The following is a 14,679-nucleotide window of genomic DNA, read 5'->3' as shown; positions in this document are numbered from 1 at the left end:
CCTCCGTGGTGGGACCTGCAAAAGGAGCTCACCTCCTTACAGCTTAAAGCAAAATGAAATGATGCCTAAAACCTGTTTTCTTTGGCTGGGAAGGTTATAACACTGTCATCATTGGGAACTGGGAAATTAGCGTGCTCTGTTTCCCCTTTCACATTACTTTTCCTGCTGCATGATTAATAGGTGCAAGTAAATCCAATTTTCAAAAATCATTTGGCTGAGGGAAAAAACGTACAGCAAGAAAAATAATGTGGTGATGTCAATGTGCCCAAGTTAAATAAGAGACAAGCTATACTGGAACGTTAGATCCCCCTGGCAGGCGATTCTCCATGGTAGCTCATACCCCCTGCTCTGAGTCTCTGGACAACGAAGGCTTCAGATGAACCTTTTCCACAACTAAGTGGTGTGTTTTTCCCATTACACCCTTAGTGTGATACAACACTGACTTCTACATAAGATGTATACCAGATTGACCATTGTAATACAACCTGTGGGATTTCCCGAATTGTTGTTTTCCCCCCTCTCTCCCCACATTGTCCTTATTGACCTTTGAATTCACAAACATCAATCTTGTGTGCCATAGAAACCAGACATAATGTTAGATTCGGACAGTATCCAGTGTGTAAGAGCCTGACTAGTTGAACCTGTACACTTGTTGACTGCTACAATTCACTCGCTGTGAAGGCATTTCCTCCAAAGTTCTGAAATGAATAAGCATCTAACATTTAGACCTCCACCCTGTCTATTTCACAACAAAATACTTTGATCTGTAACTTATATAATCTTTTTTCATTCGAAACGAACCAGTCAGTAGAGATATACCAGATGTAAGCCTAACACTGTTCTATGTCTCTCCGTCACGAGTCATAATATTGCAAATAAACCATATCTTCCACAAAGTATGCTATTACTGACCTTTACTGATTCTCTGCAACACATATTCTGTTGACATGATACCAAGAAAGTATGACCTTTATACTGTATGGATGCTAAGATGTATAAGTTGGTTGATTAACAGTAAAAAAAATAAATAAATAATTACTGTTGTAGACAGTTTATTATTATGTGCAACAGAATGTGGACATATTCATTTAGTAATAAGTAAGCCTACGTGCATGTTTTTTGAGGAAGTTGGAGGAAACCAGACGACCCAGAGGAAACCCATGCAGACAAGGGAAACTCCACACAGACTGTAATCCAAGCTCAGGATTGAAGCTGTGGATCGCGTAGTTGTGAGGTAAGCAACACTACCTGCTGAATCAGTTCAAACAATACGTTTTATCCTTCCATCAAATCCATTTTCCGTACCGCTTATCCTACACAGGGTTGCGGAGCCTATCCCAGGGAACTTGGGGCATGAGACAGGGAGGACCCTGGATGGTGTGTCAACCCATCGCAGAATACGTTTTATCATTTATGCTGTTATCATAGAACTTTTTGAGGTAAAATTAATAAAAAAAAATGTGCTGTGCCTGCTAGGACTTTCTTGTTAGCAATGTTGTCACCTCTCTGTTATTTAATGCATTCCTCTCAGATATTTTTCACATAAAAGCAGTCACAGGCTTTTTCTGCTTGAAGCTCAAAAGGAAGTAATGTCCATCTGAGTATGAGAATGCTTTCAACTCTCACATCCCAGCAGCGACGGGGATTAGCCACCTCTGTGTAGATTCCATTCATTTGCCCTCGTTCCCACTGTTTTTTTTTCATGCTGTTTGTATATTACTTTAAGCCGCTGTTGATAAAGATTCCTGCAGATAATACAGGCCAGTGTTATTCTGTTTCTGTTATTCCTATCGCGTGTAGCTATGTGAAGTCTGCTGCCTCAGCGGCCCATGCAGTAATAAACTACCCAGGACCAAGAGCCTCGGCTCGGCCTTTGTGGCTGTGTGGCTATCACCACATGGTGATTCTCATCTCATTGACTACGTTTACATGGACAGCAATAATCTAATTATTGACCTTATTCTGAATAAGATAATATTGTGATTAAGATGTTTACATGAGTTGATTTTGGAATACTCCTTTCATGTTCCCGTTTGTTATAGAACATAGATCAATTAACGGCACATGTCATTACGTCCCCACGCCACGCCGTCCGACATTCCCTCCAGAATTTCACGTATCGACATACAGTTCGTCTTCGTTATGGTACCGTATACAGTTTTGGGTGTTTTTATTTTTTATTTTATGAAAGCTTCAAGTACAGTTAATTATTCGTCATGCTATACGTGCTAATAGACGACTGCTTGAAGCCGAGGGCTGCGTCCCAGACCGCATACTTACCTACTATATAGTAGCCGAGATACATGTATTTCACCTACTATATAGTAGGCAAGTATGCGGTTTGGGACGTAGCTATGCTCTCTTGTTTGCCGTTAAATGGTTGAGCACTGCCGTGTGTGTACGTGTCCTGTCGCAAAATGCGGTGAAAACTCCCACACGACGTCAAATGCGTGATTAAGGTGTGCACATGTCTGTAATGCACGTCCATAATGCGACTTAAACAGGAGTACTCCATGTGTCTTAATTCGATTTGTGTTTACTTTGAGTATGACTTTAGTCGGATTAAGGTAATAAAAAATTGCTGTTTACATGGTAGTTCCTTAATCAGAGTATCGTCTTAATCGGGTTAATATCGGATTACTGTTGTCCATGTAAATGTACTGATTGTCTGGTTGCAAACACAGAGCAAAGCACGTATTCCCCTAACATTTCTGTTTGCTGTACATGAACAGGATGATTCGTCTTCCTGTGTGAAAATCCAGTAAGCGACGAATGTTAGGACAACAAGACACGCCACTTTTTTTGCATTGCTTTACAATTTCTGTTTTATTAATAAAAACAACCCTTTAATGACACTCATGTGTGAAATAAATAATGTGACTCATCTCACAAGCATGACAACATTTATCTATCACGTATGATAGAATGAATCGCTTCAGGACAGCAGGTCCATGCGGTCCTCTAACTCGGCTCTTTTGTCTGTTTCTTTAACTCAGCCAGTCCCAATCCATCCATAAGTAAACACCAAGTATGCATCACACCCACCTCAGTTCATAACAGAACAGAAAAAACAACATACCACACACAGACAATTGCACATGCATACGTTATAATCGAAGATTTTAAAGTCCTTGTGGGAGCCAGTGTGAAGTGCTGTGCCAAGCAAAACAAGTATAATGTAACAATTGATCTGCACACTTCTCAGCTTTTCATACGGTGAGGCCACTCTGACGTTCCCATGTATGTCGTAGCGGCAGCAATGAGCCATGCGTATTCAAGCAACCGCCCGGGAGCGCCAAGCCAGGCATTCTGGCTGCGTAACATCCAACCACCCAGCTCCAGGGTTCAGCCAAGTAACTCCTCACCGCTCAGTGGCCGGAATGACTAATAGATGCTCGAATATGTGAACTGGCTTTCTGGAGACGCACAGGGAGATAAAAGCGGAAAAACAACAGGAGGAGAGGCGTCTGTTTCCACTTAGTTCTTCTGAGTTCCACAACATTCCCCCATTGTTTCCTGAAGGGGCCCGGTTGTGGGCAAAGTCTTCGTATATTAAAAAGAAGCTGTAATTAGCTAAGTGACAACTGTGTGTGGACTCAAAGCAAAGGAAGCCTGCTAGTGAATCCTGTCAGTCAGCTTCCTCTTTCCTCCTCTCTCTGGCCGGAGCATCTTGACTGTAAACCATGTCCACTCACTTGGCAAGAAGACCAGACAACCTTTTCTGGGTGACTGGAGCATTAAAGAAACCTTCACATATTTGTCTGCTTGCCCAGTTGCTGGTTGTACCAGGTCACTTTGTTTTAGCTGAAAAAATGACACAAAAGACCTTGTCACACTTTCACGATGGACTGCCTTGTCTGAAAGAAACACCACGCCAGCCAAGCGCCGCCAATTCGCACATCCATGCAAACAGAGTAGTACGCAACAAATGTGCTGGCATGTCAGAATTCCTCCTCACCCTTGTGTGAAAGGCAACAGCACTGCTAGCAGGAGGGAGAAATCCAGTCAGGACGAAGGCTGCGGGTTTAACGGTGCTTTTGTTTGTTTTTCTTGCCTTGTTCCTAGATGCGCAATTTCATGCGCAAAAAAGGCACATTCCAGGAGATCACTTTTGTGTTTAAGCTCACACTTGCAAAAACAATCAGCATGACCAAGAGTTCCAGTAAGGTTGCTGGCGAGTGCGAGGGTTTAAGCGGCTTAACAACCAAGAGGAAATCTTAAACCTAAACAATATCACTATTCTTAACATACACAAGTCTAACATATACAATCCTCCTAATACCTCGAAACGTGGTTTAGAGTCGGAATTAAAGTACGGCCTCTTTGTAACGTTACACTATACGTTAATAAGTGCCATGTAGCACCTCAAGCATGAATATACAAGTAATCAACCCAGATTTAGCTCAACATTCCAGAGCCAGAGCCTGAAGGCAGCTAATTAGAAGTATTATTAATGTATTACTGACCTCAGCGAAACAGACTAAGTGACCAACCACAGGAAAGACGGAGTGAATACAAGAGAGAAATAGACAGAAAGAATGTTATATGGACTGTGTTATATGACACAACACAGGAACAAATCTGTGAGCTTACATTTTATTTTTCCCATACTCTATCTGTACTGAAAATAGCAAACAGGGATGTAGTGGTGGGGTTTGAAACAGTACGCACCCTTGATTGGTCAAGCGCCAATGAGAGTCATGGTACAAATCAGATAATGAAAAACACTAAACACCAGATAGTTGCAATCACTTTTCAAGCAGACAGTATAGTAGAGAAAGCTTTAAAGCCCAAAAACCGTTAGATCTAGCACCTGTTCTTTGGTTTGTCTCTGTGGTGGAACTCTTAAAGCTTCTATGTAGAACCATACCAATGGATTCCCCTTTGAGAACCAAGCAGAATCTCTAAGTATATCCTCTTCAACTGAATTCAGTTTTATTTGCATAGCACTTTTAGTACTTTTTGTGACAAATCAGATTGACAGAACTTCAGATATAGATCTAGATTGCTGCGTAATGCGCAATCCATCGTTTTTATAAATCAGCTTTCGTCCTCCAAGAAAAATAACACGGCCTCTAAATATTCGTTCCCTACTAAGCCACTGACAATAATGCCAGCTCTGCCATTTCAGTGCTACCATATGCACAGGCCAGCCCACCCTATTTATTTATTTAAGTTTTGCTTAATTGAATGGCTAGGCTTATTTGTCTTAATTTATGGATTTGTGTTCTCTTCCTTTTACATATTTTGATGCCAGTTATACGATTTGTAGCCAATCAGTCAGGATTCACATTAGTAATTCTTCATCAAATTACATTTACACAAACTCCGGAGCTCCTTGTAGGATACAAACTAACTGCACTTTCATGCACATCAAATCCAGCTTGATAAATGAGATCCATTGTTTCAATTGCAATGGAAAACCCAGGACGTTTGGTTTCCATAAAAATACATTAAGATTAAAAGGTCAGCTGAAGCTCTTACATCGTTGCTGTTGGTAGCATTTACCATTAACTCTAATGCTGTATGGGAGATTATGTCACTAAATCGCAACCTCCTAAGAACTCTTACTTTCACAGCTATTATTATAAGAAGCAAACGAGACACATGTGTACAGACAGTTCTGGATTTGGGTTAGTAAAGTACTGAGTGTTAAGTGACAAAAAAAAGACTGGAGGACAGCATGACACAGCGAGGAAAACTGAGTGTGCACATTCATTACAGTGCATTCCTCATGGCCCATTGAAACATGTGCAAGTAGTTCTGCCCATTTAAATCCAATTACAATCTGGACCGGTTGTCATGGGAACTACCTGTGATAAACACCCCGGTGTGTAATGGCTCCAAACTATTTCCCAAATTATAGGTGCCCTCTATCAACATGCCACATTAGGCCTTGTCCCCCGTTGCTGCCTGTGATGGGGGTAGGGGGGTAGGTCCTCTTTTCAGAGGACAAACTTGTTCTTTTTTATCAGTCCTACAACCTAGACAACACAATCCCTGGCAACCACCTGAGGCAAACACCTCTATAAACGTGTTCTCGATAAATGTCGTTAGCATTGCATCTACCCAGTGTGCAGACAAACCAGGTTTCATCCTTAACTTTTTCCTACATGCAGAATTATTGTGCTTTTAATATACTCCCCGAGATGCAGTTCCATTACATGCGTCTGTCTCTCTCTCTCTCTCTCCAACTTGCCTCTCAGTCTCCACCAACGAAGACATCGACACAACCTGGCTAATCCACAGCAAAAATGCTATAGATCTAAGAGTCCATTTAGGACGTCTCCACGGGGGATTTAGAGGAATAAATATGGAAGTCCCCTCTTGAGTGCGCTTACCTGAAGGTCTGGAAACACCACTCGGTTAAATGCTCAAGTATCTATATATACGTTCTAACCATCGAAATGTCACTCAACCTACCTGTGTTTTGAAATACACCCCCACCCGATACTTAAAGCTGAATCACTTCTTGTAAGGAAATCCTAGGGCCAATTTAATTACTTACCATTATATAACATTGACCGTACAGAATTTGTCTGGCAAAGACGTAGGAGGTCTTTGTGTGAACAGATCTTAGAACGTTCTTAGAGAAGTTTAAATGAAACGAAATGTAGGTAAGTGGTGAATTCAATTAAAGTATAGGCAAGGCTCTGAGCGAAAAGTTACTAACATTTCTGAGCAAGTAGAAAAAACAATTGTTGCTGCATAATATAAAGAAGGTACCAAACATCGGTATCAGGCCGATACCAGCAAAAAAAATTGTGGATTGGATATGGGAGGGAAAAAAAACATGAATTTGATCAGATTTTGTAAGAAATATAGCTTGAAATACCACAGAATTGCTTGTAGCATCATCAAGATAAAGCAGGTTAAAGTGAGTCACACAATAACATTCAGTGGTCACAGCTTTTCAGCAAAGCAATTGTGTATGAGTTGATCTCATTTCAGCTGCGTGGACCCTTTTTTGGAAACGATTTTGTTTTTGGAACTGGAAATGTTTACATATAAAGAGATTTGACTGTATTTTTGGTTAGGATTGTTTTTTATTACATTTACACTTTATTTGGATTTATATTTGAAAGAAATTAATGGAATAAATCTGCCCTTTTGTATGAGTCATGTTTTTAGCTATTTCATTTTTTCCTGTATATTTTAAGTGAAGTGAATAAACATCACATGAAAATCAATATCAAGTGATACTCGAAGATTCAGTACTGGCATCAGAAAAGAAAAAGTGGTATCACCCTTTCTCTGGTGGGTTATAATATGTGTATAATAATGCTTTTAAAAAGCTCTTAAGTGATACAAGTTCTCATTCTCATTGTGGGGAAAAACAAAATACAGGAACTGCTTCGACTTGTAAACATATTTGCCACACACAAACCCAAACTCACTCAAGCATGACTGGAAACTTTTTTTTTCGGTATATTAGGACAGCATGAATTTCTTGCTTTGCACAGCCCTGTCTATTGTCTCTCACTGTAGATACATTGAGAGGAGATTTATGTTTGCGCATCTGGTTAACTAATTACGAAAGCAATAAAGTATGTTCAAGTCATTTGTAATAATCTGCCTTTGTTTAACCAAATCTAATCAGTAGCTTAGCATGCACAGTTTTTCCTCACACTTTTCTTTTTATTTCTCTCATTCTCTTGCTCTGTTTGGTAGAACAGACCTCACATGAGCACTGAGAGCCATGGACCATCAAACTGAGGTCCAGCTGTGTGAGCAGTGCAGCCTTTAGAACACTGGGTGGCTCTGTGGGCCCCACACCATGCTTCCGATTCACAAACATACACACGCTCGCATAAATATGCTATTCGAGCATGCAGGCATATCAAAGAGTACATTCCCCTCGAGCAAAACTTGTGTATGTCCAGATCGAGAAGAACTACAGACTCCGAGATGTCCAAACAGCTCAGAGAGAGGATAAGATTTATACCTAGCATGGGAACATACAACAAAACCTAGGCCAGGAACAAAAAACTCTAACAATGGAAAAATAGCTTCTTTTTTTTTTTTCTTCTCTCGAACTTCAATAAAAGCAGATCTCTTGGTGCCTGAGACCTTGGATGCAGAAACAATGCTGGATGAGATTACGCTTATTTCCAACACCTGAGGAAAGGTTACACATCCACGAAAAAATTCTAGCTTTGACAGATTGGTCTAATGCCAAGCTCGTCCACTTCACCTTCTAGCCATCTAAGAGACGTTAATGATATTCAGATCCACTACCTAAACACTTCCTCTACCTACACGCTTTGCCTTTATTTGGAAACCTAAATAGCTTCCATGTGTGTGTTTCTATTTTTAGTGCACATTATGTACATATAAACTTTCTATAAACTATACGGCAACATTATATTGCTGTTTGCCCTCATAACAGGGAGGTGTTACATTATAAAATTGCTAGAAATCTTGGCTTCTGAGTCGCCCCACACATTTGCATGCATCCTCTAAACTTTAACTTTGTATGGTCATGGGTTCTGACTAGGCTGGAAAAATGTTTGTTTCGTGCCAGAAATCAACCTTTGCTAAGTGTAAACAGCTTCATTTATTCCGACCTCCTGTCAGCAGAAACAGAAAGAGAAATGCTCACGTGAGCAGAAGCTCAGGAACACGTTTAGTTCAATCTGTGTATAGACTCGGTTTCCTGAAATCTGACAGGGTTAAGTAGCTGCCAATGATGTGAAAGTCAGGGTGAACAGGGACTAACGAACTGACAGCTCTCCCGCTGAAGCATAATTGAAAATATTAGCTTTCTCTGTCTGACAACAGTGAAATGCTTCCCACTGTCTCCCTCGGTCTCGCACAAGTCTTATCAGCTCCCCTGCTGCTTCCAAACAAGCTGGTAGATTACTGAGAAAACCCGCTCTATTAAAGGAAAAAAACAAATTCAGCTTTTTTTTTTCCGTTGAGCTCCTTGGATACAGCCGGCTTTCCCTCAGTACTTTCGAAGTCTTTGGAGCTTATATTTATCTAAATATGACTTTGGAGTAAATCACTAAGCTGTCTGGCCTTTAAAAACCGAGCCCTATTTTGGACGAGGTTTGGCTGGATTCTGGGAGGCTTAGATTCTCTGAAAACAATCCGTGGGCCGCTCAGCCACAGCTCCATGGTTTATACGCTCGAGACGCGCTGCGTTATTAGGCAGCTATTGCGGCCACCGAAACACACTACTTTACACGGCAATATACAATTACTGTAATTATCGTGTAAATACTAGTACTGCTGGTGCATCTAGTTCTTGCTCTAAAGATATATTAGTGTGTAAAGAGGTAATTACAATGGGGATTTAGTAAAACATCAGTTATAATGATGCAGTTTGGAAAGTGCTGATGAGAAATTCATTGTGCTAGCTAGGTGCTGGAGTCACATGTACACGATGCAGGCTGGAATCAAATGGTTTGGGATTTTTTTTGTAGTACTCAGAAAGCTAGGCCCTGCTTCCCATCTGGAGTTTAAAGCTCCGGGCCAGGAGAGGCACAAAGCAGCCGAGAGAGACTCCGCCCTGCGTGTGGGAGGCTGATTTGTTCCTAATAAATAAGTGCTGTGAAAAGAAAACAAACTCGCCAAGGTGCGGGTTGACAAGAGGGGAAAACAGAATTGCTCGTGATACAAAAATAAAGCGTGGCCAAAGATTCTCAGAAGCAAAGGCACACGCAAGCCAGAAGGAAGCTGGCCTGTGCCCAAATTTTTATGGCCGTGCAGGCGTCAGGCAAACTTCAGGCCTGATCAATCAAAAAAACAGCCATGAGAGGTGATCATTATGTCCTGACAGGCTAACTGCTCACCTCCGCCAGAATAATCGAGTCCAGAAAATGAAAGAGAAAGCGAGAGCTTGGAATTATCTGAAGGAGGATTCACTATGTGCTACGCACTCATTTCCCCCCTAAATCACAACAATCACACGCAACCTGAGCCCAGCGTAATGACAGAGGTGGAGCTCTCTACCTCTTCCTGACTGAATAACCCATGCTCGAACCTAGCCAGCACATGGGGCCTGACTCCACACAGGAAGAGAAGTTAATATGAAGGCTTGCTCTGCTCCACCATTAATAAACAGAAGCAGGCATGCTCATGGCCGAGCTTTCGTTCTTCATTTGCTTCCCATTATCCATCGGTATGGAGGTATGAGAGAGCAGGGGCGGGAGGAGGAATCTTTGGAAGCTGAACCCAACCAACTCCATGCACTGCATGTGTGTGCGTGTCGGAGTTTGTGAGTATGTGTGCGTGTGTAAAAAGCAAATATCTTGGCCTGCACTGCGCAGAGTCTATAACTGCAACCACACGCTTTCCTTCAAGGCAGAGCAGAGAGTAGCGCTACACACACACTGACCACAAATGGACCGTGCTAGCTGTCATGACCCTATGACGGCCACTGTTTCTTCTTTACTGCCTCCCACTATCCCAGCCTGTCTCACAACACCTGGGCCTGCCACAGTGGGGTCTCTCACACCCACCCAGACCACCAATGTTCCACTTCCTCTCACCTCAGGCCTGCCTTTCAGGCAGAACACGCCTGTTACCTTTCCTTGACCCCTGTTAGCATAAGTCAGAGTTGGTTGCTTTTTCTAGCCCTGTTCCGAGCTGAGCATGTTCCTTCGTGTTGCTAAATCCAACTGGCAACACCTCAGGGTTTTTAATAGGAAGGTTAGACGTAGGTCCGTTCATTTCACAGTACCACCGAGCCTAACCAACTGTGACAAGGCTAAGTTATTGGGAAGCCACCCCCAACCCTATACAACCCTTGTAGATTGCCAAAGAAAAGAAGAAAAAAAATCAAATGGTATAATTTAAATAATAGTGAGGGGATAAGAAATAAGGGGATTTGGTGTAAATGCCTGGCATTCCTTCAACATTTCCACTCCTTCACTATAGCCTGCAGCCAGAGAGAACACTTATTAAGTTGTGATAAATAAGAACATCACTGCCAATAATGCTTTATGGAACTGCTGGCAACAGAGAGGAAATGAAACCATCATTCCTGCTGATTGTTTCTGTAAAGGCTCGGCTATCCACCGAAGAAATATTAGATGCTGCTCAGTGAGCCGTGGCTGACATGAAAGGGAATTTCATGTCTGTAAACCGAGTCCCAATCGTTGTAATCATCCATGTATCAAACATCTTTGCAAATCAAGTGCGCTGGAGTGCTAACATGTCAGTGTGATCTTCCCAGCAGCAGGGAAAACAGGGGCAAAAGTGACCTCTGAAACAAAGTGCTACTCATAGAAGGTTTGAGAGCACATAAAAAGCCCCAGAGTGACTCACATGTCACATATCCGTCCTTTTAATGCAAAGCACCCCAAAATCAACACTTACAAAACTTAACCCCTGCTCTCTCTCGAAGCTAACCTGAGCAATTTCTCTTCGACGAGGATCGTAAATTTGTAAATAAAGACTTCCTTGGCAGCTAGACCTAGAAACTCTGTGTCACCTGGCTCCCTTGCTCAAAACTGGAGCGGGGAAATGAACTTCAGCGACAGGAATCCGGTCTTTCCAAGTTAAACATTCCTGGTAACACACCTTCACCACACCGTTAGTAACATAGAGTGGAGCCGTGTCGCGTTACGCCTGCCCGGGCCCTCGGCCTGTATAAAAGAGCCACATCTGGAGTAGGAAAACCACAGCAAATAACAAGACCCTGTTCTGATGACGTCCTTTTTAAACAGCATTGTGGAGAAAGCCAAATATTTGACTGAGCTCCCTCCCAGGACAATGATCAAAATAAAGACAGCAGGGAAGTTTGACCACTGTTTTGATTTTCGTTTTTTTCTTAGCTGGAATATCAAAGAAACATAGACTTACAGGCGGCCCAGCTTGGGTGTGGACTGGAATAGCAGCTCTGACAGAACCTGCAGCCGGTTCCGGTTCAGACGCCTGTGAGGAGAGAGAAGGAGAGAAAGAGTGAGATCGAGGGCAGGAAAAGGACGAGAGTCAGCATGGTCAAAACAAATGAGAAGTGTAATGCAAGACGGACATTAAAAGTACTGAGGAACAGTGTGGGAACGACCTTTCAGAAAACATAGATCTGTGTGTGTGTGTGTGTGTGTGTGTGTGTGGGATGGGGAGGGGGTTGGTCTTTGGTTTTATGGAATGACTGATGGAACATGAGCGTGCTTAAGATGGAAGAGGAGCGTGAGAGGCACAGACAGAGCTTAGGACTGTTTGACGTTGCACACTGACAGAGAGCGGATACACACAAACATCTGCCCTGGCACAGAAAACAGAGATCAATGGGAAGGCAGGACAAATATAAACGGCACTCTGACAGACCAATCAATCTTCATGATTAGAGCAATCAGCCAGGTCAAACCTGCCACTGAGCCCAGGACCACAGAAACTGGCCCACGGCAGCATCATGGGGTCAGGGTTCACAGATGTGCCGAGGCCTCTGGGAAATGGGATGTGTTCCACAGAAGATGGCCCAGGTTATCTCCTGCAGCAAGCCATAAAAAGCCATAATCCCTCACATGAGCCTCCACAGACTCAGGGCTTTCATCAGACGACCCTTACACAGGGATTTAATCAGAGAATGAGGGGATAGTACTGACCCCAGAGGTCATAGGACCAGGATGAAGGCATGCGTTGGAGGAACGGTTCTGGCATCTGTACACTATTTTACTCCATCCAGCTTCATGACATCAGCAGACGCTTAGGAAAAAGGATTCTCGGAGTTGTATCAGCTTTCGGCACAGTCCCTTAAGTCTTAACCCCCATGTCCCCGAGTTAGGCCTGACTAGGCGAGACAGTGTTGTGGTTTTAGAGCCTTTTAAGGGTATGAGACAAATTTGACTCTGTGAAGCAGGCTTTGATGCCGGAGAAGGTTTGCCCAGCATACAGTAGACTTTTAAATCTTGCCAAACTGCAGTTTTGGCCCATAAATCTAGACCTGCAAAAAAAAAAATGCAATCAAAACCCACACAACCTTCAAAATTACATCGCTCGATTTAGGCTGTCCAAGACTGTCTCGAGATTTTCTTCGGAGAAAACAAATGAACATCGATGTTCCAGCACTTTACCAGCATCTTATTATGTTATCATATGAATAAAGGCTGCTTCAAAAACAATCACAGGGCCTCATTTATCAAAGTGAATACGAACAATTTTATTCATAAATCATTTGCGGGAGCATTTACACAAGAAATGTGGTTTTCATGAAAACAGTTAGCATGGGGGAAAAAAGGATATTTTTATCCAAGAGCTCCTGAGTTTGTACAAATTTATATATAAGGAGACTCAATAACGTGAACCACAACCGATAGGCTTAAAATTGTATAACTGGCAATTTACTGTCATTTTATATTCAGATTACATGGTCAAGTTTAACACGTTATTTATTTCAACAGCACACACAAATGAAATGAATCTGTCAACATACATACATGTGTACATGTAAGAAAATCAGTTTTTCCAAAACTTTTGTAAAATTTTTTAGTTTGGTTGGAATACACAAACATTTAAACACAACTTTACTAAAAGGTTAATAAATGAGGCTAGAGCTGGAACAAATAAAAGATAAAATCGATAATAATCGATTATGAAAATCGTTGTCAACGAATCTCAATATCAATTAGTTGGTCTGCGCGCAGCCCGGGGGAGATTTACTCATTACGTTACTTCTGTTCCGAAAACACGCTTCGGAGAGTAAATATTAAAGTTGTGTCCCAAATGACGTACTATTCACTATTTACTCTACCGTCTAGTGCAGGGGTGGGCAATCTTATCTGGAAAGGGCCGGTGTGGGTGCAGGTTTTCATTCCAACCAAGCAGGACGCACACCGGATTCCACCTGTTTAATCAGTTGATCTTGGCTTTCAGTGGATTCAGGTGTGGCTTCTGCTTGGTTGGAATGAAAACCTGCACCCACACCGGCCCTTTCCAGATAAGATTGCCCACCCCTGGTCTAGTGTGTGAATTTTAGAAAGGTAATATCATCTCAAATAGAACACTAGCGGTTTTTTTACTACCCGGAAGTATAAGCCGCTTCCTAATCGACGGCGCATGATATCATACGCACGTAACGTTACGCCGCTAGCTTTAGCAGATACCCAGCATCACTGACAATGACTTTCTTCAGTTTCCTGTTTATATACTTAGTTTATTTTAAAGTTTATTTTACTTTTTTTTTATTGATGCACAAAAAGCACAGAATCCTAAATTAATAATATACATTTTGGTGTGTGTCTGTGTGTATTGGGTTATTTTCAGTCTTATATAATTGGACAAACAGTTGTGTAAAGTTTTAGTCTGTAAGTTTATATTTTTAACACTCAGTTTGTGGATTTTATTTTAAATAAAAGAAAAAATGGTAATAAAAGTGTTAGGGATATAATATAATAATCGTTAGTTGCAGCTGTAAATGAGGCCCAATATTACATTGGAGGACATGAAAGTGGCTAGGTTGGTTATGGACATGATCTTGAGTCACAGTCACATCGTTCAGATGAGATCAGTGTGGAAAGGCAAAACCGTAAACTGTAAAAAAAGTAAAAAAAGAAAAAAAAGACGTAGGTTCCTAACGTGTGTGACAGGCGGAGGTATGCCCAGCGTAAAACCCAGGCAAACACACAAGCTAGGAAGCAGATGAGCACTAAGTGGTTTCAGGGGTGGTCAACAAACTCACACATGTCCGCTCACAGCAAAAACAGCAGATGGTCCTCTGATTTGCGTTTC

The 14,679-nt window shown here is 41.9% G+C and overlaps 1 protein-coding gene across 1 annotated transcript in view; it reads right to left on the bottom strand.

Moving 5' to 3' along the window:
* The window catches only part of slit3 (slit homolog 3 (Drosophila)), a 181,967-nt gene that overhangs the window by 150,073 nt on the left and 17,215 nt on the right, over window positions 1-14,679 (bottom strand). Inside the window, exon 4 of the mRNA XM_017474763.3 lies at window positions 11,812-11,883. Coding sequence (XP_017330252.1) covers window positions 11,812-11,883 — 72 coding nt within the window. The remainder of the gene's footprint in view (window positions 1-11,811; window positions 11,884-14,679) is intronic.

Source organism: Ictalurus punctatus, chromosome 8 (assembly GCF_001660625.3).
Source record: "Ictalurus punctatus breed USDA103 chromosome 8, Coco_2.0, whole genome shotgun sequence".
NCBI lineage: Eukaryota > Metazoa > Chordata > Actinopteri > Siluriformes > Ictaluridae > Ictalurus > Ictalurus punctatus.
This window is presented reverse-complemented; position numbering and strand designations above follow the sequence as displayed.